Consider the following 23,763-nt stretch of genomic DNA (forward strand, 5'->3'; position numbering starts at 1 on the left):
AAGACGTATTTCAACATACAGAAAAAAGGATAAATTGTTTCTTTAGATCGTGAAGAAACTATTAAGTTCTAATTTTTGTTAAAAGCTGAGAAGTATTTTTAAATGGACGAATTCTCCTTCATTCAGTGCAGTGTGGATATATTGTAGTCCCCTCTCCTACCCCCTGAGGTCGTAGTCAAAGCTTAGTAACCACATTAGTTTGAGTTCAATTTTATTTAACGTGAAAAAAACACAAGTACAAGTAAATGCTTTCAGGAATTTTCGCCACGTTGAAACTGTAGCTATTATTTTCGTTTATTTGCTGTATTGTGAACAGAATCAATAAGCTAGGAGTGCCAGAGAAAGTGCTAAGGTTTACGTAACCGTGTATGCTGAGATGCCCACGTGCTCCATTTGACACGGTCCATCCATTACTAGTAATTTCCCATTCATTCATAACTGCGTTTACGAATGTTACATGTAAAAGCTGATGTTTGTGAGCGATTGATTATTGTTTCCCAAGTTCTTCCTCAAGATAATCCACAGTAATTCTATTCTCACTAGAATGCCTCATCCTAGCGAAGACTGCGCTTCTTTGAACTCTCATAACAGGAATGGAGTGTCTTCGGATGTTGTACAGGTAAGTGATGATGTGAATGATCATGATTTACGATTTCACTCAATTTGTTTAAAATTTCTTCTACATCTCACTAGCCACCAAATTACCGGCGATATCTTTGTGTCAGGGTAGTATAAAATCAAAATAGAAAATCAATAAGCACGCGGTAGTTCCGCGGTAGTACGGTGTGAACGATCTTACAGCGGTTCCTACATTGAGAAAAAAATTATAGTGTTAGCCTGTTTCAGTGGCTTAACGACTATTCTGTAGCTAAGAAAATATACTTACCTTACTTTGTCTGTTACTGGTGCTATTAGAATTCTATAATGTACGATAAGTACGTCGGTATTTTTGTATAATATCCCCAAATACCTTTATGTATGTATATGCAGATGGTGTTATAGGGACGTCACTTACTTTTTCCTTTTCCATTAATATCACGAGCTTAGTCAAATTTACATCTATTTGGGAGTAGAAATATTTAGGATCTGTATTGGTTTCCTGGTTACTCATAGCTTAATACAGCTTTGTAAGTCTTTGGGTAAACTGTTCGTAGAAGTAAGGTCCTAAAAAGTTTGTTATAAAGTAGAAATGCTAAAGTTCTTGAAACATATTACATAATACGTGTTCACGGTTGTTCAATTTAGTTATCACTCCCATAACATTTCTATAAAATCAGTATAGGAAATAACACCGTTTGAAATTGCTTTTACGAGGAGTAAGGTGATATTATCTACAAAAAAAATGCGTTGATGATTATATATCAATAATTGGGCAAAAAAATTTGGTTGTCATTCAAGCAGTGGAGACATAAACATTTAAGAAAAATTGAAAGCCAATCAACCAAATCAGAATCAAGTATTTTTGTTTATGTATTGTAAGTTCTGAGTCTTTTTCACCTTTTTTTTTCTCCCATCACTTGCCACAAGGGTTTTTCTCCTGGTGCTTCATTTTTCTTGGCTCTGTAAAAATCAAGAAGATATCAATTTTTCGAAATAGAGAAAAATAGATATTTCATTGGTAATTATATAATAAAGCACATTTATTTATTAATAAACCAGTAAAGAATGATTCTCTTTAGCCTTAGAAATGTTTTCCCATTTCAGACCATGTTACATGTACTTTTGAGAATAAGATTCTTTGTTTGGGTTGTATCCATATTCATGTGTCTTCTCATGTGCAACCGTCAAGCAAAGACATTATACTCTAGTAAAAAATGGTCTGAAATTGAAAAACGTTATGTCTAAGCTAAAGAGTTTTAGCAAGAGAATATGAACTAAGAGAAGAAATCCTACCTATATAGCCTTGTAACCATCATGTGCACAGTTTGATGCTATTTTTAGCTTGGAGATATTTTGAGCGAAGAACCTGGTTGGTTGATTTCTTGAAGGTAGGCGACTTCCAATCTTGCAGTAAACAAATGCCTGTGTTTTTGTAGCTTTTCATGTCTTAAAACGAGGCATTAAAGGAAGCATGATTATTGAATAGCATCAATGATTCTAAAAATAGCATCAAAGTATGCATATGATGGGGCATGGGGATTCCTTCTCTTAGTTCATTTTCTCTTGGTTTTAGGCTATTTTTGTTTATTTCTTAAAACTCTTTTTTTCAAGGATGATAATGAAGGTTTCAACCCTGCAGTCCTCAATGGATCCAAAAAAGAAACCAAAGACTCAACAATGAATGGTGCCAGAAACGGGATCCCTGTTGTGGGCAAACGATTTCCCAGGGTACTAGTGACAGGAGGAGCAGGCTATCTTGGGACATCAGTAGTACCATTATTACTCCAGAAAGACTACGAGGTTCTCGTCTACGACCAGATGCTTTGGGGTGTAAGCGGCCTGCTGCCATGCGTCGGTAATCGTCGCCTAAAAATAGTCAATGGCAACATACTAGATGTAAGGCACCTAAGAGAGTGTATGGCAAAGTGTGACGCTGTCATCCATCTAGCTGCAATTGTCGGGTACCCGGCTTGCGAAAAAGACCCGGAGCTAGCCCGAGAAGTTAACGAACAGGGCACGAAGAATGTAGTGGGGTGTTTACGACGTGGACAAGCCTTGATTTATGCCTCTACCGGGTCTTGCTACGGGGCGATACCAGATGGGATGTGTACTGAAGATACACCTATATGTCCTTTGACTCTGTATGGCAGCTCAAAGGCTGAGGGAGAGAAAGCAGTCATGAAAGCGCCTAGCGCCGTCAGCTTACGATTAGCCACTGTATTTGGTATTTCACCACGACTTCGTCTTGATCTTCTAGTAAACGACCTTACTCACAAAGCCATTACAGAGAAGCAGTTCGACCTTTACCAAGGGGAATTCCGACGTACTTTCCTCCACGTGAAAGACGCTGCCAGGGCTTTTGTTTTTGCTTTGGAAAACTACGAGGAGATGAAAGGCACTGTTTTTAACGTTGGAGATGAATGTATGAACATGTCCAAGAGTGAAGTTGCTGAATGCATTGAGAAGTCTGTACCTGAATGCAATATTACGAAGTCTGACAGCGGCGAAGATAAAGATAAAAGGAACTACGAAGTGTGTTACCAGAAGATTCGAGAACTAGGATTTGAAGCGACGATATCAGTCGAAGAAGGAATTGAAGAGTTGTTGAAGATTTTACCGTTTGTTACTCCCGAGGAAGCGCTCAAGGCAAGGAATGTCTAACGATTTCATTTATATGAATAATATTAGGAAATACTATCATATAAAAAAACCCCAGTCAAGAGTATCGAAAAGTTAAGATAAAAAATTGAATGGAGCATTGCAGCGTTTAACCTACTGCGCAATTTGAAAAAAAATGTTGCGAGACAAGTTGCAGCAATCGTTGCGATAAGTAGAATTCGTTTCTACTTTTGGCAACGATTGAGTTGTAGACACTCTTGCAACTTGTGACGCAACGCTGTTGTTCCTATTAAGATATTATATAGTATTTAAAGCAATAATCCTAAGAAACATATAATTAGTTTTAGAATTCTTTCAAAAGAGCTTACTTGAATACACTCAAGTCCTTAATATTCCTAGTGCTTTTGCTAACATTCCAGTCGTCCGCTGCTCTTGAGACCCGTTCTATATTGGCCCCACTTTCGATTGATCTTAAGCTTGCAAATTACGTTAAATTCATTAGAACAAATTTATTTAATTTCATGTTAAGGTTGCTGTGATACGGGCAATCGTGCAACTTGTCGCGTAGCAAAGTTGTGTTTTAACTTGCCACAAGTTGCAACACAACTATGTTGCGCGACAAGACACCTTATACTTAGAGAGAATGTTGCTTGTATTGCCACTCCTGCGACACTCCTGCGACACTCCTGCGACAACACAATTTCACTATTGAACCAAGTAGAAGCTTTCTCTACTCTTAACAATGAAAGTTTGTTGCAAATTGCAACGATACATTTTTGCGCAAAAATTGCACGAATTTGTTGCCCGTATTACCGCATGTAGATTTAGGTAGTTATTTAAGTATATATATCCGTTTAAAGATAAAAATATTGCTTGTTAATTGACGCTATAATTCATATATATGCATGAGTCTGTATGCAAAAACTGTGCCAAATGCCGATGATATCTACTACACAGAATACCGAATAATAATTTTTATGAACCGGCCGACAACTTGTTTGCAATTTTGTGTAAGATTTCAAGTTGGAGTTTAGATCAGGTAGTGTATGTGTTTGAGGTATGAAAGGAAGTGTCAGGTTAGAAGTTATCTATTAACGAACTTCAGATCCGACGACGAGTAAGAGTTTTAAAATTGGTCCTGTGCACGTGGTTAACATTAAATCGTAGTCGATTTCCGATTTTTTTACAATCCAAAATTTCAATCTTCGTACGCTTTCACGACTACAAAAAGATAGTGGCTCTCTTTAAAAGCTAAAAACTCGTTCTCGTACTCGTCGTCGGATCTTAAGGTCTCAATTTCTATGTGTTCTGCATGCCTGTGATATACTGAAAAAGAGAAATAAAGTGCGGGTAAGCAGTTTCCCGCCTGCATACCTTTGAACGCCATCTCTTGCGCACACTTTACCAAATTCTGAACACTCTATGCATGCAGGGTCCGGTTATACGAAGTGTGGATAACGCTTTTCGAAGGATAAATCCTTATCCAGTGGATATATTGAAGTCGATGCTGTACAATAAATTTAACCACTGGTTAAAGTACTCGTCTGATAGCGCTTCCGCCCTTCGTACCACGTACAACCGGGCCCAGGGGGAAAGGATACTTTCTACCAGAAAGAAATGTTTTGTGCTTGACCACTCGGGTCTATATCAAAAGCTGGGTATATCTACTGAGTCGAGTTTTGGGACATTGACTCGAGGTCTGAAAAGGAGGATCCGGATCCCGAATCACGCACAATCTTTCCCCGAAATCCCGCGTGCTGCGACATTTTGCTATCGACGATGACCATATTCAACATATTCAAAGGAGTTTGAAATTTTATTTTATTTATTAATATTTTCACGTTATTTATAAGTGTTTTCATCCTGGAGTGCGAACTGGACTTTGAATTCGACAATTTCCGGGTCACTGCCGATGCCAATATCGCGAATCGCGCAAAGATTTTGCTCCAGTTCCCCAGATCCCGCGCTAAATTTTATCCGTTTCCCGGTTCACGTGAATACTCTCCAGACCCTGTTTACTCTGTCAGATAGATAGCCTCTGTATCGTGCTAAAATTTTAATATGTCAAAGGGTTTCCTGCACAGGATGTTGGCTTTCGCAGCAGGATTTAATTATATGATTAACCGTTACCAAGGGGTGACGAGCCCAGCGGTGAGGTCATTAATATGCTAATTACATTCCTCGGGACATATCTTACTCTCGGCGTCCGTCTGGTGAACTCACTCAACCAAATACTAGTACAACTCGTTATAATACTACAACAAAATGACTAACCTCTCTGAAGACCAGATTCTCGAGTTGAGAGACGCTTTCTCTCTGTTTGATCGTTCAGGCCGTGGAACTATTGATCCCAAGACTGTGGTAGATGTGCTAAGGTCAGTTGGTCTAAACCCAATGATGGAGGACATAGAGAAGATGGAGAAAGAACTCGGCAAGAAGCCAGTAAGTTTTGATTCTTTCTTGACCCTCTACGTGTCGTTCAACAAGAAACCTAAAGTAGTGATGGAGGAATTCATCGAAGGATTGCGTGCGTTTGATAAAGAGATGGATGGAACCATGAGCTCTGCTATGCTTCGGAATCTTCTGGTCAGTCTGGGAGATAAACTGACACCAGAGCAGGCTGATACTATCGTAGCTCTACAAGACGATCGTGGTACGATTGAATACGAGAAACTCATTCATAAAGTCATGGATAACTAGTGCGATTTATTAGCGAAGTATTATTCCGTATTATTAAGACCTTGAGTGAACTTCATTGGAAACATCACTTGAAACTTGAAACGGATACGATAAGAAAGCCGAAAGAAATTTCAAGTATTTAAAGGAGCAGTCCCGCTAAATAATCTGGTAAACTGTATTGAACTTTTTTCAATTTAGAGCTTGTTTCTCTGCTGATGATACGCTAGAGCTCAGTGATTGTTTTCAAACTAAGAATTATTTTTTTAGAGCCAATCTTTTGTGTTGTTGTATTGTTTTAAGATCTGATCGCATATGGACTCGTTGATTAAAATTGTAAATTCTAAGGCATGTCGAATCGTAACACAGAAAGATTCACTCAAAATATATAATACTTGTATGTAATTTTAACTTTTAAAATCCGAATCAAGATATTAAAAATTTAGAAATTTTTTTCATCATCGCGTAAAATTTTGGTTTCCCGTAGCGTATTTTGTCTTCCGAGCAAGAATGCATTCCTACAACCGATACAAATGTTTGATTTAAACCATTGTCTTAAGTATGGAGTTTGCATTTTAAAATTCAAGGCAATTCTGTACTAATTACAAACTCTTATAATAATTATCGAATTTCATGGTACATTAGATTTCTTTAAACTATCTTAATCGATGTTCCGTTATAGCTTAACGACGCTGGTACGTAATTCTATTATGTAAATACGACAAGGTTTGTTTGTTGTTACAGCTATGATGGCGAGAAGGGTCCTTGATTAATCCCCTCATATATCGGTATCTCGACAAATTTCTTCTGATTCAAGCGCGTGAACAAAACAAATTAGGATTGGTGTTATTCCCTTCAAAACTGAAACTCTTTTTGCCCGGTTAACGTCGTAGGCCTTTCTAATGAATATCGAGCAGAGTTAATTAGCGGTCACTCTTGAGAAACGACTTTAACGGTCGTATTATACAGGCTGGTCGATTAATAGAAGTTAAGCGTATTCGACCATTTTCTGTGTTTTAGAAACGCAATTTACCCAGAATATGAAATGTTGTTTATGAAAAACTTTAACGGTAATCAAATCCTATTTCAACACACGTGCAACTATGCCCCTCAGTATTGAACTTATTGAACACGGCATATGTTTTAACAATCAAGGTTGGTTTAGCAGGGGGCACTAAATCTCTTATCGCCTCTAAGCCCTTAAATCCTGGACCCAGGGCCGTCGCTAGGACCTTGAAAGGGGAGGCTTGTCTTTTTTACCGATCTTAGTTATGCCATTTCTTGAAAAACTAGAATAGCGCTAAACATAAACCCTACCATTAGTGACGGGCTTCTCAAGACTTGGCATGACATTTGAGTTGAGTTTGTTAGATCTCACTCTCCATTCGAGGGTCTTTCTCTGATTTTTATCCATCAACAAATAAGTTCTGATTTGCTAATTCGATCCTTGAATTAGGCTTGCTCTGAGTTTGATTAGTCCAGAGGCTATTTTCGATTTAAAAAATTCAAAGTTTTCTACTGCGAACATTGAGCGAAAGTAATGGAGATCTTCAGTTTGCAACATTGCGGCGCATAATCTTTTGAAGGTCTTCAACGTTGCGCCCGTAGCAATGGCGTGATATGTTCTCACCCAATAATTACACTCTGTCACTCTTTTTATTTTGAATTTTTTTTCCTGTAAGAAAATTTGTTACGTGTGAGATTCTTTGACTAACTCGAGACTAACTCTGTTGTCGACAGCCATTGTACAAAGCAGTTGAACTCTGCGCTTACCGAGCTTTAATTTAATTTTTCATGTCTGGTCCAGACCTAGTACAGACCTAGTCCAGATGCAGGCCAATCCTTTGATAAATCCTTTGATGTTTTTGGCTGCCTGTGCTACCTACTGACAACTCTGTATCGTAGCTTTGCCTTGCATCAAACTTACAACGAGTTGATTTTGTATTTTTTTGTAAATATTTTATATTTATATTTTTTGATAATTGCCAAGGGAAGGCCAGTGGCAAACACTTGGAGTCCAGATGGACGGGGCACGCTGTGTGGTTTCTTATTAGTTTTAGACGACAGTCACGCACACGTAGAGAGTTTTAGACAACCAGTCTCTCAGTAATAGACCCCTTGCACTGTTTTTTCTCCCAGATGGGAATTAGTGCAAGGAAGAATTGCATTCGTCTTCTATATAGCAATCACGTGAACCTACCTTACTATTGTTCATACGCTAAGCTTCGTTATGCGCAACGGTGTAGTCTGTGGTCCAGTGTATGCAATGTCAGTAAATGCGCAGTTGGAAATGCCGAACATCGCTGTGGCGTGCGACACGGTTCCATATTGGGATCGTTCTTATTTAAATTTCACTGCGCGAAAATGGTATTTGAATACTATTTTGGACCTATTCCAAGCCGACCTCACAGACTACGAATAAGTGGGGAAAAAAGCGAACGTCAAAGTCGCAAGAGGTGATGTAGGGGTTGCTGCAAATGATTGTGACGCACAAGGGGGAGGGGCTAAGGAAAATTAGACACAACCCCCCCGGTCTTTCGAAATATATGTCTGGCTCTTAAGTCGCGTTCTAAACTTAACATTTCCTTTTCAAAAGTTATTGGAACATTTATAATTCCTTATGTAAGAGATCTCTACCTTGGACGTAGTGTTTCCCACTTCAGATCACTTGTCATTCTCTTGAGAATAAGATTCATTTTTTGAGTTGCACCACATTCTTCTTGTTCTCATGCACAACTGGCAAGCAAAAAATAATACCCTAAAGAATGACACATGGTCCGAGATGGGAAAACGTTACGCCCAATGAGAGATCAAGCTATATCGCGTGAGAAAAGAAGATTGGGTTCCCTGTGTCACCGTCATGCACCACACAGGAAACCCAGGTTGACAAGGTGCAGACAAGGTGTCGCAGTGTGAGTTTGGAAAGCATGGACAGCTAACTGGACAATATTCTAAATATATGGTAAGTTTTTGATTACTTTTAATAGTTCCCAGCTATGAATACATATTTTAAACTTCTCTTCTTTTGAAAGCTAGTAGAAAATTAAAGAACACAGGAAAAAAAAAACGGATTCCCAAATTGGGAATTGTTGGGAATCATCCTTGAATTCCAAATTCAAATACCAACGTTGGGATTTGTTGTTGGGAATTTCCTTCTAATACCCAATAGAAAAAACGAAATTCCCAACAAACTAACATTGGGAATCAGTGCCATGTTCCCAATTTCGTTCTCTCTGGGAATTGGATGGAAATTCGTTGGGAATTCAAGGAAATTCCCAACAAATCCCCAATTGGGGAATCCGTTTTTTTTTTCCTGTGGAAAATAGTTGTTGTAAGAGACTTGAAAAAAATACAAGGCTTTCTGCTTTTCCTTCCTTATCTTAATTCCAAATTGATTTTTGAACTTTACCTAGATTTGAGACTGGTCCTGTAGTGATGCACATGTTGCTTCAAAATTTATTGAACCCTGAAAATGTAGTATGCTAGCTGAACTGGACTCTCAAGTGTTTATTCCCAAATTCCCATACATTGGTTGACTTCAACAGAGGCTACAAGGTAGTTTCAAGTGATAATTATTCAAATTTGAACGGCTTGCAGCCTTGACTGTATGCTTTGCATCAACTGATGCAATATTAAGATGGACTACAAGGTGTTACCATCCCTTATTTGGACCATCATTTGGACAGCTGCTTGAATTATCTGAGTAACTTGAGTCATTTTGTCAGAGTCATAAAGTTGCATCTTTGTATGGCATGGAGGTCCAGATAGGGAAACTTCTGTGCCCGAGGTCTTGAATATACAGGTTGAGGCTGATAGTAAGGTCTCTTTTCAAGACTGAGGGCACAGTTTTTTAATTTAAACATATTTGTTCAATACATCAACCCTAAAAGCGAAAGCACTCATCTAGGGGGTATACGTACAACTTTTACACAATAAATAACAAAAGACCTAAAAACAGAAAAACAGTACAAGATTATACCCTCAAAATAAAAAAAAAACTCTCTTTTCCACTTGTCATGTAATTTGTTTTGTTGTTTAGCAATCCCTTATCACATGCGCGTGCAGTTGGCTTAAGCAGCCAGGATACTGGGCTGGGGTCAGAGATGAAATTACCACCCCCTCCAACAGCCAATAAGAATGCATGATTTTCAGGATACTGGACTGGAAAAATAAATCTCATTTTTGATATTTACCATCCCTGTCTATCGCCCCATGACTCAATACAGACATGACATTTTCGTACTCTGCTGGAACTCTGGGACACCTGAGTTATGTCCTTGCTTTTCCCCTCGCATTCAGTTTCAGGAACAAACCTACCCAGAAATTGTTGTTTCCTTTTTACCCAAGGTAGCAAATTTTACAAAAAATGCCATCCCTTTTAATTTTGTCTTTGTTAAATTTCTAAATCTATTTTTTCCTATTTTCTACAGTTCTTTTCTTTCCCTTTTTCCTGCACACATCTTTATCTGCTATCTTGTACTTGTCATGATGAGATGTAAGCTGTTCGTTTGGACCTTGGGTTCCTGAAGTACTGTAATAGGGCAACACCAGGAATGAAAATCACTGAAGAAAGTATCAACACCACGATGATGAACACTGACCAGGCAGGATAGGGAAGTACCTGGTAAGTAGCCTGGAATAGCAAGCAATATCTCAATATTCATGCAAGATAAATAAATAAAATAAATCTCTTTATTTAAGTGTCTAGTCATTCTAGCACTTACATACTAATTGGAGACACTTTTTACTCACACTCACTACCACTACATTCAATATCCTATGCACACAAGGCTCAACGCACAAGTTAATTTTTACATTTTATGCATATCTTTTTCAAAGTAGCATAGTTTTGCTTGTGATTTTTTTAGATAATTAAAAAAAATTTTTTTAGGAAATTTTCATATTGACAACCAATGCATAGGCCTTCTCTGAGTTGAATAAATAGTATGCATTCTGGTGTAGCTTGGGTACAAACAGCACTATATATTCCCAAATCTGCTGGGATTCTGAAAGGGGTACCCTGTTTATGACAAAAAAAACTCAATTTTGTGGACCCTGTTTATGATAAAAGATATAATTTATTGCAATGAGTTACTGTTTCAATTATCATGTTGTCTCACGTATCGCTTTTTTATGACCATAACAACCAGTTTTGGTCAATACAAAAGTAGAATCCCTGAATATGACAGTAAACTCAGGAAGAACTTGGAACTTGAGTGAAATTGCATACCCTGTTTATGATAAAAAGCTCGAAAGACCATACCCTGTTCAGCAGATCTTTCACCCCCCCCCCCCCCCCCCTGGGAAAATTATGCCCAATTTTCGTTATCTCAGGAAAGGTTTTATCATGCCAATATCAATCTCCTGTGAATCTTTCCTTTAAAAAAGGACGTCTCACCAGTCCTTCATTCCAAGCATAGTACACTGCTTGTCCTCGTGACATCAACACGATGCTTGACACTAGGATGGTTGTCATGGCAACAGGAGTGATAAACATCCAACAAACTTTCCAGAACATTGCTGGTTGTCTGCCTGTCATGAACTCAATATCTTCTGAGAACCTGGAAGAAAAGGATCTTGTATGAAAATCTTAAATATGAGAGACGTCTGTCTGTCTGTCTGTCTGTCTGTCCAACTGTACCCACATATCAATGTCAATTACTAACGAATGTCTGACTAGCTATACCTGACCTATTGATGCCATGTAACAGTTGTTTGTCTTGTCTGTCTGACCATTTTTACCTACCTGTCAATGCCGTAGATATAGCAGACACCAACACACTCCATAATAGCAATAAACAACAAAGGAAGATTAGCACAAAAGCTATCAAACATCTGCAGGACGTATTCTCCTATGGTAGTGACCATGCTGAATCCCATGCACATGAAGAAAATACACAGCAGACCTGGAAACAATATGGTCATAAATACTGATTGTTACCATGGTAATTCTTTATTATCATAAAAATTACCTACTTTACATCTTCGTTACATGGATGAAGCTTATCTGTGTGGTATTTATTAGCCATTTCAAGCTTGAGGAAAAAACTGGGTTGAGTTGACATTGCAATGCATTGTGGGACTATTTTAGGGGTCATATTTTTAAGATGGCATCTATTGTCCCCACAAAGAAAAAGAGTCCCATAGTAGACCCCTGGGGGGGGGGGTACTCTTGCCTGTTTAGGGTAGGGATATGCCGCTGAGCCCACTGAACCCTGACCGACCCTGACCCTGTTCCAGAGTAAAATTGCTGAAAATCATACCCTGTTCCGGTATTGCGAAAATAGTTCCCTGGTCCAGAGAGGAGAGAGCGTGATTTCATATACCCTGTTCCAGAGCGAGCGCGATTTTATATACCCTGTTCCAGAGTAGAATCGCTGAAAACCATACCCTGTTTGGCGGCACATACCGGTATAGCAAATATAGGGGAGTACCCCCCCCCCCCCCGGAGTCGACCCATATTAGCATACTCTTATCAGAACACATCGCTTGCTTGCAATCCAGTGGGCTTTATATTTTAGACTTATAGTAGTTTAAAGGTTAATCAGAACACACCTGCAAGCAGCTCTTTCCTTATGTTTTTGAACCCCATTACATCTTGTAAAGCGGTTGTAATGCTCTCTAATGCCCCAAAGAGACTATCTAGGCCCAAGGAGAACAACATAAGGAAGAATATGACAGACCAGAAGTTGGATCCTGGCATTTGGTTAATGGCATCTGTGAAGGCAATGAAGGCCAGTCCTGGTCCACTTGCTGCCTGTAATAAAACCAAAAAACCCTCAATTTTAGCTTTCACTTATTAAATATCAGGAAATTGAGTGCACTTTGTTTTTCTATTTCACACCATGTGTCATTCCCTTGATATTATTATTTCTTTACCAGTATGGCTTGAAAAAGTACATCAGCTGAGTACCATGTAACACACCCACTCCTTCAGCAAACTATCTTCCCTCCACTTGGTCATGAAGCTACATTTTTTTCTAATTCTATGTCGATTTCAAGTTTTATGTCCACATTTTCATTACTCATCTCATTGCCCCATTTTTTCATTATACATCAGCTTGAAAATCCATTTGCACTAACCCATTCCTTTAACCCACTCCTAATCAAAGTATAGTTAACTACCTACCTCAGTCAAAAACTTCTCAATATCACACTTTGGAAGAGCATCTATCACAGCTTGAGTAGTATTTCTAATAATCGAGTTCTTTTGATCTGATGGCATTGCAGTAAAATTCATATTTTGTATAGTAGAGTTCAGGTTCATCATTCCTAAGCTTCGCTTTTCCTCGCATTCAGCCATCATAAAGGAAGCCCTAAAAGCGTCAATGGATAAGTTGCGTGACTATCACGGAATTGCGTGACTCTGACTAAAACATTCGAGCGTGACTCAAACGTAAAGTATATATGCGTGATATTCGTACCACTCGTGCATTAGGCTTGCACTCTCTTGACTCCAAATCAACACCATTTACGTGACAGTGCTTTGCGTGACAGTTTGGTATTTCCATAATGCTGAACGTTCAGGCTGTCGTTGCCAATTGCAATGCATAAACATTTGCGTGACATACACATAAGTGTCTTACCTGAATCCTAATATTGAGAACACCACGATACTAGCAAACAAGGATGTCATGCAATTGGCTAACGATATGGTCACGGCGTCACGCAAGGTATTTTCATGCATGGGGTTGTAGCTGGCGTAGGCGATGATGGTCCCAAAGGCCAAACCAAGTGAGAAGAATATCTGAGTAGCTGCATCCAGCCATACTAAAGGATCCAGTAATTTCTCCCACTGTAGAATAGAGATAGAAATAGTTATAAAAATGATATATTAATAGGATATTCTCACTTGTCTCCAGGTTGTATGTGGAGTCGATTTCGTTTTTGTAGTTATATAGTTGCAGGCGATATGTTGTATGTATGTTTTAACATTGTCATTTTGTCATTTCTTGTGTCCAATCTACTAATATGTTTGTCGTATGCCAATTTCCTAATATGTGTGTCGTAAATCGTGTGTTGAATATCGTAATATTTGTGTCTTATGTCTAGTGTCCCATGTCCCTCTATCTGAGTCGTACGTATGTCTTGTGTCAAGAGAGCATAAATAAGAGAGGGAAACTTCTTTATATCGCGCGCGCCATGTAAATTGCTAGTTGACGCACAGGAGAAGGGTAAGGTAAAATTTAAACTGCATCCGGTTTCTAAAAATAGCCCAACCAGGATTTTACATGGCGCGCGCGATATTAAGAAGTTTCCCTTTCTTATTTATGCTCTCTTCCTTGGGTTGAATGTCCCTCTGTTTGTGTTGAGCGTCTGTTTTCATGTCTTCTATGTGTCTTGTATGTTTATCATACGTTCCGCATAGTTATCATCTAGGTGGTTTGAGAACAGCCTAGTTCGCGGTGTGTCTTACTCTTGAGGTCACAGCACAGGGTAAACTAACCAATGAGAAAAAACTGTATTCAAGATACCCCATCTAGGTGTTTTGAGAACAGCCTAGTTCGCGGTGTGTCTTACCCCTGAGCTCACGGCACAGGGTAAGCTAACCAATGAGAAAGAACTGTATTCAATATACCCCATCTAGGTGTTTTGAGAACAGCCTAGTTCGCGGTGTGTCTTACCCCTAAGCTCACGGCACAGGGTAAGCTAACCAATGAGAAAGAACTATTGTATTCAATATACCCCATCTAGGTGTTTTGAGAACAGCCTAGTTCGCGGTGTGTCCTACCCCTGAGCTCACGGCACAGGGTAAGCTAACCAATGAGAAAGAACTATTGTATTCAATATACCCCATCTAGGTGTTTTGAGAACAGCCTAGTTCGCGGTGTGTCTTACCCCTGAGCTCACAGCACAGGGTAAGCTAACCAATGAGAAAGAACTACTGTATTCAATATACCCCATCTAGGTGTTTTGAGAACAGCCTAGTTCGCGGTGTGTCTTACCCCTGAGCTCACGGCACAGGGTAAGCTAACCAATGAGAAAGAACTGTATTCAATATACCCCATCTAGGTGTTTTGAGAACAACCTAGTTCGCGGTGTGTCCTACCCCTGAGCTCACGGCACAGGGTAAGCTAACCAATAGTCAAAGAAAATTGAGCAAAAAAGACAGTCTGCATGTGTCTGTATAGTTCCCTCCGTCCTTTTTGAGCAGCGAAATATTGTCTTGAACACTTAACGTACGAGATGTATGGATAGATACGTTAACGATGTCACCTCATGACATTGACATTTCACCTGTAGGTTTCTCTTGGATGAGTGAGGGATCTGCCCTACGCATGCACGTCACGTGTCATTACCTACATGTTGCATAGATTCCAACAAACTGTTGCATATCTTACTTGCCCGTGCACTTGTAGACGGCTCTATGCATTCTGTTAGATCTCTGTGCTCCTGCATGCTGGCAATACCTGCATTTGGATTGCAGGTTGCATAGAATAGTACAAACTGTTGCATGACATACACGGCAGTGTACTCAGACAACTATTTCTTTTGGATGAGGGATCTGTTAAAACTCTCTGCACTCATGCTCGTTGCCAGTACCTACGTTTGAATTGCAAGTTGCAATACAATCCAATAAGCTGTTGCATTCCATACATATTCTCTTGTAGACAACTTTTTCTCTTGGACGAGATATGTGTTAAGACCCTCTGTGCTTATCTTGCAAGTTTCATAGAATGCAATAAACTGTTATTGCCACACATGAGAATGCACTTTTGGACGGCTGTATGTTTCTCTTGACCGAATGATCTGTTGAAACTCTTTGTGCTCATGCATGTTGCCATTGCCTACATTTGGATTGTAGTTTGTATAGAATCTAAGAAACTGTTGCACATCTTTACATTACAGTTTACCTGGTTCTCTTATACGAAGGGTCTCCAGCAAAACTCTTTTCTCCTACATGTTGGCATTACCTGCATTTGGATTGCAGGTTGCAATCAACCAGGCAAACTGCAGCATGTCAAGCATGCCGCCATATACGACAGTGCAGTTGCAAACGGTTGTATGTTCCCATTGGACGAGAGATCTCCAGGAACTCTCTGTAATCATGCATGTTGGCATTCTGTGCATGTGCCGATTGCTGGTTGCAATTCTAGATTGTTCAGTAGTCTCGTTCGTTACCTCTACTTGTAAAAGCAAATTCAAAGTGTAGATCAGATTAAGAATCAAGTTAACAGCCGCTTTTGAATTGCAGCGAAAATCGTTCTCTTCTCACCGGAGGGGGATGGGGATAGGTAATGATTTGTTCACGTGACTTTGAATGTCACGCCATCTGCGCCGAATTCACACCATGTTTTTTTCGTGACTTTGATTGTCACGCAAGTTTTCCTGTAAAAGCAAAAAGCAAAATCAAGTTTTAAAAATCAACATAAAAAAGATTTGGCCGTCTACTCTTTCAAATCCAAACTAAGAGCCTGATAGTATAGAGCATGCGCATGTTACGTCATAGCCGCCATGTTGGTTGACGATAATAAAGCATTCCTCATTAGCTTCTTTAAATCTTGCTAGATCAATCGACATGGCGGCTGTTTCATTGTCATTCATATCTCAAGGGATTTTGAGTCACACGGTTGCACACACTGTATACAAGGGGAAGATCACCTTCCCGGTTCTATACTTTTATCGATGGTCAAACTTCTTGTATATCTATATCTCTAATAACTTAGCCATTATTATAAACCAGTGAATGAATGCCCGCAGGATCGTAATATTAACAGTCAAAATAGATTTTCGAGTAAAAACTGCCACAAATATTTTCTGATAGAATATGGCTTACCCTACCACTACAATTACCCTTCATCTTGTCCGTAAATCTGAGCTTACCCTCCTTCGAGGGTAACTCTATTACTCTATTAAGACTTTCCTCCCAGCTGGTAAACAGGCCCTTGTTAAAGATACGTAATGTTTTCTACCTTAGGAGTGAAGAGATACTTGATGCCGACGTCATAACCTTCCAGTAAAAGTCCCCGGATGAAGAATGCTATGAGGACTACATACGGGAATGTAGCGGTGAGGTACACAACCTAAAAGGAGAGAGGAGATGATGCTGATGATTTGAAGCAGGTAAGATATAGAAGCATAGAATCTCATGAAAAACTTTAAGTCGTGAATAGGCCGTGAGCTAGCTTGATGGTGGCGTCTTTTTACTACCACTATCAAGATGAATTTTCTTCCTTATTCAAATTTGTATTTCCTTTTGGGCTAAAACAACTGGGCTAATTAAGAAAAGAAAGTGTGCAAGGGAGCCTGGTAGCGGTAGTAAATGACGCCATAATGCAAGTGATCTATTGAGAATCATCATAAAATCCCTTCCGCCCCAAGAGCAGCAGAAAGGCCTGGGTATCAAGCCTTGTAATGAATTAGTTCGTATCAAAACAGCCCCATGATTCATTGAAGTCTCAAACTAGATCCAATCCCTTGCGCAACTTCATTAAAGTGCACATGACACGAAAAACTTTTAATGTTAAAAATGTGTATTTTATTGGCATGAATAAGAATATCACGGTTAAATTTGTTTCAAAAACGTATTTCTCTAGAAATTCAAGAAAATTCAGTACAAGTTGTGACGTCATTTTGTTTACAAGTCTCCAGGCTTTGCACGATCACGTGATTGCAGCCATGACGTGAGGCACAATAATAGTGTTTTTTTCCCTGAGAAACCGAAACCTTTCTCGTGTGAATCCAAATTAAGACCAAATTCAATTGTTCCTGCCTCCTGTCATGGCTGCCATCACGTGATGGTGCAAAGCCTCTATACCTTTCCGGAAGATTTGATTCCTCTGATGACGCAGAGATAAACTAGTACCCAGGCTACAGCCAGTGCCACGGCAAGCTTCCAGTTAAATGCTGTGGTGGATTCGATGCTGTCGGCGTGGAGAAGGGTTTTGCGATGAAAGAAATACGCCGTTGGGCTGCTTTTTAAGCACTCTTTAGGTGAATTAAACACCGTGTTGTTCGAGGCTGGGTGTGAAACAAACTAGGGATTAAACGACAATAAGATATATTAGTAATAGTCCTTTTTCCAATAGACCTCCTCGGCTCGGGCGTAATTGTTACCCATTTCAGACCACCCGTCATTCCCTATAGAATGATTTGTTTGTTTAACGCTTGCGCTCGGTTACACATGAGAAGACACATGAATATTGATGCAACTCAAACAAAGAATCTCATTCTCAAGGGAATGACACGTGGTCTGAAATGGGAAAACATTACGCCCGAGCGGAGGATGTATATAAGCCTCTTTAGCTTGGACTGGGCGTAATGGTCCCCAATTCAGACCACATCTCATCCCCAAGAGAATATCACGTCTTTGTTAAATTGGTTGCGCATGAAAAAACTTTGTACACGAAATTGAGGATATCACCGAGCAACAGGGAAAGAGAAGGTGAATTGTTTCAATATTGGATCCAGAGAATGAAAAAATCTTTAAAAATATAGTAGCTGAAAACCCTTTAACGCTTCTTACGTTTGGCTGCTATTCTTGATTAAATGGTAGCCCGTTTTTTGTGACTTTATATTCCTTGTTCAGTTTGGTCGAGAGGGGGTGAGGCATGTGTGGCAAAACAAGATAATTAATTAACAGAAAGAGCTGTTTTAAGGCTGCGTTCATAATGTATGGCAGAGGAGGGGGGGGGGGGGGGGGGGGGCAGGTGAAATTTAGGGCGGATCGGAAAAATTTGTACCAGTAAAATGGGGGTGAGAGAGACTGCCCGGGGGGGATAGTTATTTTTAGGGGGACTTCAATGGGGGGTCTTAAGAATTTTTTTGCCATTTCAAGATTTCACCTGCCCTCCCCTCCCCCTCCGCCATACATTATGAACGCAGCCTAGGCCGCGTGGGATCACTTAGCTAGCAATAAATACCTTAGGACATTCTTTCCAGGGCAATGGATTCTGGAATGAATTGACGAAGTAGAACAACACCCATGACATCACAATATTATAATAACAGGCAACGAAGATACACACGATGGTTGTGGCAATCCCCACCCCACCCAGGGAGGGTGAGATGCTGCTCCACACTTGAATGGACCCTTGGCGCATGCGCTGACCCAGGCTGAGCTCGAGAAAGAAGATTGGGATCCCCTCGAATATCAGCATTATGAAGTAGGGAATCAGGAATGCACCTGGAAGAACAATGAAAGCATGGCGATTAAGTACATTAAAATTTAAATTTTATTGAAACCCTGAAACATCCTCTGAGCTGATCAACAACAGGACTAGGGTAATAGACCTCTTTACCTTGGGCGTAATGTTTTCCCCTTTCAGACCACATGTCATTATTCCCTAGAGTATTATTTCTTTGTTTAACAGCGGCGCATCAGAAGCAATAAATCTCAAAATCTAAAATCTACAAAGCTTTTCGCTGTTGTACCACAGCGTGGGACAATCACAACAGAGCTAGGCTCCAAACTAAGTGAAAGCCCAGAGATCGAATTAGAATTTAGAAGTTGATTTTTGTGGAGGGAGGAAAACCGGAAAACCCGGAGAAAAATCCTCGAAGCACAGGAGAGAACCAACAAACAACTCTACGACATCGAGATCGGCAGGACTCGAACTCGGGCCGCATTTTGTGAGAGGCGGCGCATTAGCAGCGCACGCCACCCGTGCTTTCCTAAATATGGATGCAACTCAAACAAAGGATCTTATTTTTAAGAGAATGACACGTAGTCTGAAGAATAAGACGTCTGTTTACAAATCGAATTGGAATATAGCGAGTTAGATCTTAAGGAAGAAAAAACCTGAAAACCCAGAGATAAAAACTCGAAGGGACGGACCTAACGATCTATACCAGTATGTGATGCTGAGGAGAGCAAGAAGACGTTCGAGCCATCAGATCAGATCGTGTTCGTGTTTCTACCCTTCGGGAGTCAATGAAAATAGCCAGCGTGTATAAGGTCAACCGGATTGGACATAATTGCTTTCCGTTGAACGTTCAACCAATCGTTTATATGCATTCTGAAATTCGATTGAACCAAACAAGGGATAATGCAAAAAGGTGTCATCTACGCGTTCAGGATCGTAACTAGTGGGGAGCACAGGGTGCACGTGCAGCCCCCCATAAAAGCTTAAGGTTCGCTCATCCATCTCCTTTTTTTTTGGTTCTGCTTTCTTTTGGTTACGTTTTTTTAAAAAAATGTTGAGATTTTTTTTTTTTTGGTTCTGCTTTCTTAAAAGAAACGATCAATGGTCCGATTTTATTCGATGTGCACCCTCCCTGTAAAAGTTCTGGTTACGGCCCTGGCGATTAGAGTGCTCTCACTACAAATTTATTTTACACTAGATAGTACGTAACAGTGCAATGTCTATTGTTTTCTATTTAAGCCAAATAGTACTAGTAACCACTCAGCCAGCTATTTATCTATCTGTTCGTCCATTTATTCATTCATTATCTATCCATCCACTTCTTTTGATCTTCAGTGTAACCAGCACCTATCCGGCCCACCCACCCATCCATCCATCCATCCTTCCAGACAACCACCCACTTCGTCCTGGTCATCTAACCACCTACCCACCAGGCCCACCCACCCATCCATCCATCTATCCAGCAAACCACCCACTGAATATGATCATCCAACTATCCATTCGCCCACCTATTCATCCACCCACACTGTCAATTAGATAATTCGTTTCCATGACAAGCGACTGTTTAACCAGCTTGATATAAGTCAATGATTTTCTTCCTGTCACAAAACAAACACAGGAAACGTCTCGAATGTTTCATCAGAGCGCCTTATCTTTTCACATCAGTATATCTGAATACATTATATCCAAAGGCACAAAAAACCTTCAATATTTATCGATGCCATTTAAAAACAAGTACAGCCATCGCCTACCTCCGCCATTTTTCTGACAAAGCCAAGGAAACCTCCAGATATTCCCAAGACCAACAGCGAATCCAATGGCTGCCAATAAAAACTGCATCTTGTTGTCCCATCCTGGTCTTTCTTGTGCTTCACCTACGACGTTAGTCTTGCGATCTTTCTCCTCGGGTATTATTGCTACTCTCGAAGACGAAACATCTTGAACATCTGCAGCGTCTTTGATTGTGGTTAGCTGAAGGTCGCCCATTTTTTTCTCACTCAATGACTCTGAAATCCCTGAAAAACATGACAATATCAGATTCATATGATTATAATTTACAACCGGATTTTTTTTCACTCGATACAAATAATCCCCATTGTTTCATGATCATTTTTCCTGGGAATTATACTATATCATTTTCCCCGGAAGTATTAATGCGTACCATGGCCAAGTTCAAGGTTTTGAATAGGACGAGCAGTCAATAAAGATAAACTAAGAAAGGTCCACAACGAAGTGGAACCATCTCCTATAACAAAATATAAGCCCTGTTGATAATTGAACCGCCCCAATGGTGTCTTGGTTTAGCATTCGTGAGCTGTAAGGTTTTATGAATATTGTGTAGCCATATCTGGGGTAGTTGAACTTTGAGTCTAAGGCTGGAATAACTCCGGGATATGGTGCGTACGTCTCACGGCAATTTATCAAATCATGAGAAAGAAAAGTAAAATATCTAAACAGGCCAGGATAATATGTTTTTGAAAGCCAAGAAAATGTACTACGTGATAGTCTTAAAGTTTTTTTTTATTCCTATGAGTAAAGTAAGTAGAGGGGAACCATGCCGTGCCTTGATAAATTATGTTTTCGATTTTCGATTTTGAGGTTGAAACACTTTAATTATTTTATGAAAAATTATTCCTTAAGATATATGCAGGAAATAATTAACGAAACAAAAAACAAAAAAAAAAAAAAAACAAAAAAAAAAAAAAAAAAAAAAAACAAAAAAAAAAAAAAGAATAAAAGAAACGATTTATGAAAAAAGAAATCGGCAAACCTTTAGTTGAGGGATTGGGATTCTGCTGATATCCAAAAGTTGAAGACGCTCCCAGACGTTGGCTCTGAGTATTTGACTATACAGTTTTCAGGGTTTACGCAGGGCTTGTACACTTTATTGGCTTTCGTCAAAATGAAATGACGTACGACTACAAAAGAACCAATCAGCGAACGTAGGAAGTGGCAACAAAGATGATGAAATATTTCAACAACATTACGAGTACAGGATATCCTCACACGGTTTAAGACCGAAAAGAAAAATCACCTTTGGCTTATATCTGACATTGATGTCTAAGCTCAGACTTAGTTAACCTTTAAATAGCATACCGTCAGTGTCAGAAAATAAAAAAAATACTGTTCTTTTTTCTCGAGTTTCAAACAGTGTTCGTTTTTCGTGTTAATTTGCATGTTGCAATACTTTGAAGACTAAAGGCCTATTTACACGGCACGATTTGCCGCGCGCGACTTGACGTATACGGCAAAATCAGCTCAAACTCAGGTCGTGTAAATAGGCCTTAACATTAATTACCATCTATTTTCGACCAAGGTTCAAGTATATAATGCACGTACAACGTCGCGAGAGATTTACATATAATACGTTTTGTCAGGGTTATTGGCTTGATACCAACATCAAAACCGGAATTTCGGATTCTTTTTGGAATTTCACTTCTAATCCGAAGGTTATCACGTCAAAGCTTTTAGCTGGATAAACATGTCTGCCAGTAAAAATGGCGGTCAAAAAACGTAAGCCATTATTTTTTTTTGTGGTCTATTTTCTTTTCATTCAATTAGCATATATACCAACCACTTCAGCTTTCCGTCTCATTCCTATCACTAATGCTGACAGTTGAAATTGTCAAAATATGTTTCGGAAGTGTCGTGTTTTCACATAAAATCTTAGTACATTTGCTACGTATTAGATGGCAGTTAAAAATGGCGGGAAGGGAAGGAGAGAAAGGGGAGGAAACGAAAAGGAGAAGGGAATACGCAGAAGCAAAAGGACAAAAAGAAATGGAAGAGTCAAAGGAAAAGCAAGTAGGAAGAAAGGGAAAAGGGAGAAAGTTTTTCCCCATACCCAACCCTCGCTCTACTCTTCACAGGGGCGGATCCAGGAATTTTAGAAGGGGGGTGACTATTAAAAAGGTTTTACCAGGAATGCGATATACTAACGATACTAACTTTACTACTTACTAACGATATACTGAGAAATTTGAGCAAAAAGGGGGGGGGGGGGGTGGCTAGTCGCCCCTTTTACCACACCTGGATCAACCTCTGTCAAAAAGGTTTTAACCCTGTAAGATTCGAAAGCACTGAGCGAGCTTAGCGGGTTTGACCTTTTCCTGGCTTTTATCAACAAGAGAGCGTTGCCAGGTTAATTTCTGTAGGATATCCTGTCTTGAGTGTTATGTCTGATTATGTATGGTCTTTGCATAACTCCAGTAGATGCCACGAAAGGCGTGTTTTTTTAAAATTGAAGATTAGAAAAAAATTAAAGAAAGATTTTCGTCTGAATCGAGTGGAACATGCACGTATGGTAGTGTCTTACTGCACGTATACGATACGACATACCGTAACATTGAAATGGCTTCCTATGGTTTTTCAGTATTCCATCCACCCACAACGCATAGTTACGGTTACGGTACGGATAGTGCGACTATGCATTTGCCTTATTGTTTCTTACTTGTACGAAAACCGCTATAGGTAGGCGTACGATGACGTCATTTGTTTTGATCAAGAACATGAAATTCTTGGAAATTCAAGCAATAAACAAACAAACGTCAAAAGTGGCAAGATCCTATCGCTTTGGAAGATATCTGAGAATGTGAGGACAAATCTCTTGATGGTTTTCAAGTTAACGTTGTGAAATTTGACAGTAAATGTATGTTGGTTGGCAAGATGTTGCCAAACCAACCTACATTTACTGCAAAATTTAGCAACTTTAATTTATTATATCTCCTGAACGAATGAAGCAACATCTCTCAAATTGATAAATATTATCAACAGTTATAACTTC

At 39.5% G+C, this 23,763-nt stretch overlaps 4 protein-coding genes and 1 long non-coding RNA gene across 7 annotated transcripts in view; 3 read left to right on the forward strand and 2 right to left on the reverse strand.

Moving 5' to 3' along the window:
* Positions 1–194: 194 nt before the first annotated feature.
* LOC116306331 (uncharacterized) lies at positions 195–1,225 on the reverse strand. Its single transcript, XR_004198250.1, has 2 exons — positions 887–1,225; positions 195–807 (listed from the first exon to the last, which is right to left on the reverse strand). It is a non-coding gene; the product is annotated as an uncharacterized LOC116306331 (long non-coding RNA).
* On the forward strand, positions 221–4,600 carry LOC116306305 (uncharacterized). 2 transcript variants are annotated; one of them, XM_031716340.2, is made up of 3 exons: positions 221–416; positions 544–619; positions 2,212–4,600. In XM_031716340.2, the coding sequence occupies exons 2-3, from the start codon at positions 545–547 to the stop codon at positions 3,259–3,261; spliced, it is 1,125 nt and encodes a 374-aa protein (XP_031572200.2). In that variant the 5' UTR covers positions 221–416; position 544; the 3' UTR covers positions 3,262–4,600. The 2 variants fall into 2 exon arrangements, with proteins under 2 accessions (XP_031572200.2, XP_088890728.1); XM_089034602.1 differs by having other exon boundaries at positions 221–619.
* Positions 4,601–5,358: 758 nt separating this feature from the next.
* LOC116306322 (myosin light chain 3, skeletal muscle isoform-like) lies at positions 5,359–6,353 on the forward strand. The gene has a single exon (XM_031716359.2). The coding sequence runs from the start codon at positions 5,485–5,487 to the stop codon at positions 5,917–5,919; it is 435 nt and encodes a 144-aa protein (XP_031572219.1). The 5' UTR covers positions 5,359–5,484; the 3' UTR covers positions 5,920–6,353.
* Positions 6,354–9,387: 3,034 nt separating this feature from the next.
* Positions 9,388–21,953, reverse strand: LOC116306470 (sodium-dependent neutral amino acid transporter B(0)AT3). The gene is made up of 11 exons (XM_031716540.2): positions 21,751–21,953; positions 20,732–20,995; positions 18,759–19,021; positions 17,654–17,872; positions 16,809–16,919; positions 13,482–13,690; positions 13,025–13,211; positions 12,451–12,652; positions 11,642–11,801; positions 11,294–11,456; positions 9,388–10,528 (listed from the first exon to the last, which is right to left on the reverse strand). Exons 2-11 carry the CDS (start codon positions 20,964–20,966, stop codon positions 10,379–10,381), a joined length of 1,899 nt encoding a protein of 632 aa, XP_031572400.2. The 5' UTR covers positions 20,967–20,995; positions 21,751–21,953; the 3' UTR covers positions 9,388–10,378.
* LOC116306479 (coiled-coil domain-containing protein 102A) overlaps positions 16,829–23,763 on the forward strand; it is a 29,037-nt gene continuing 22,102 nt past the window's right edge. For both annotated transcript variants that reach the window (XM_031716551.2, XM_031716557.2), the window contains exon 1: positions 16,829–16,959. The gene's annotated coding sequence lies outside the window, so the exon portion shown is untranslated. The remainder of the gene's footprint in view (positions 16,960–23,763) is intronic.

This window comes from Actinia tenebrosa, unplaced genomic scaffold (assembly GCF_029948245.1).
Source record: "Actinia tenebrosa isolate PJP-AT-01 unplaced genomic scaffold, QUT_ActTen_1.0 PGA_scaffold2__45_contigs__length_23673736, whole genome shotgun sequence".
Lineage (NCBI taxonomy): Eukaryota > Metazoa > Cnidaria > Anthozoa > Actiniaria > Actiniidae > Actinia > Actinia tenebrosa.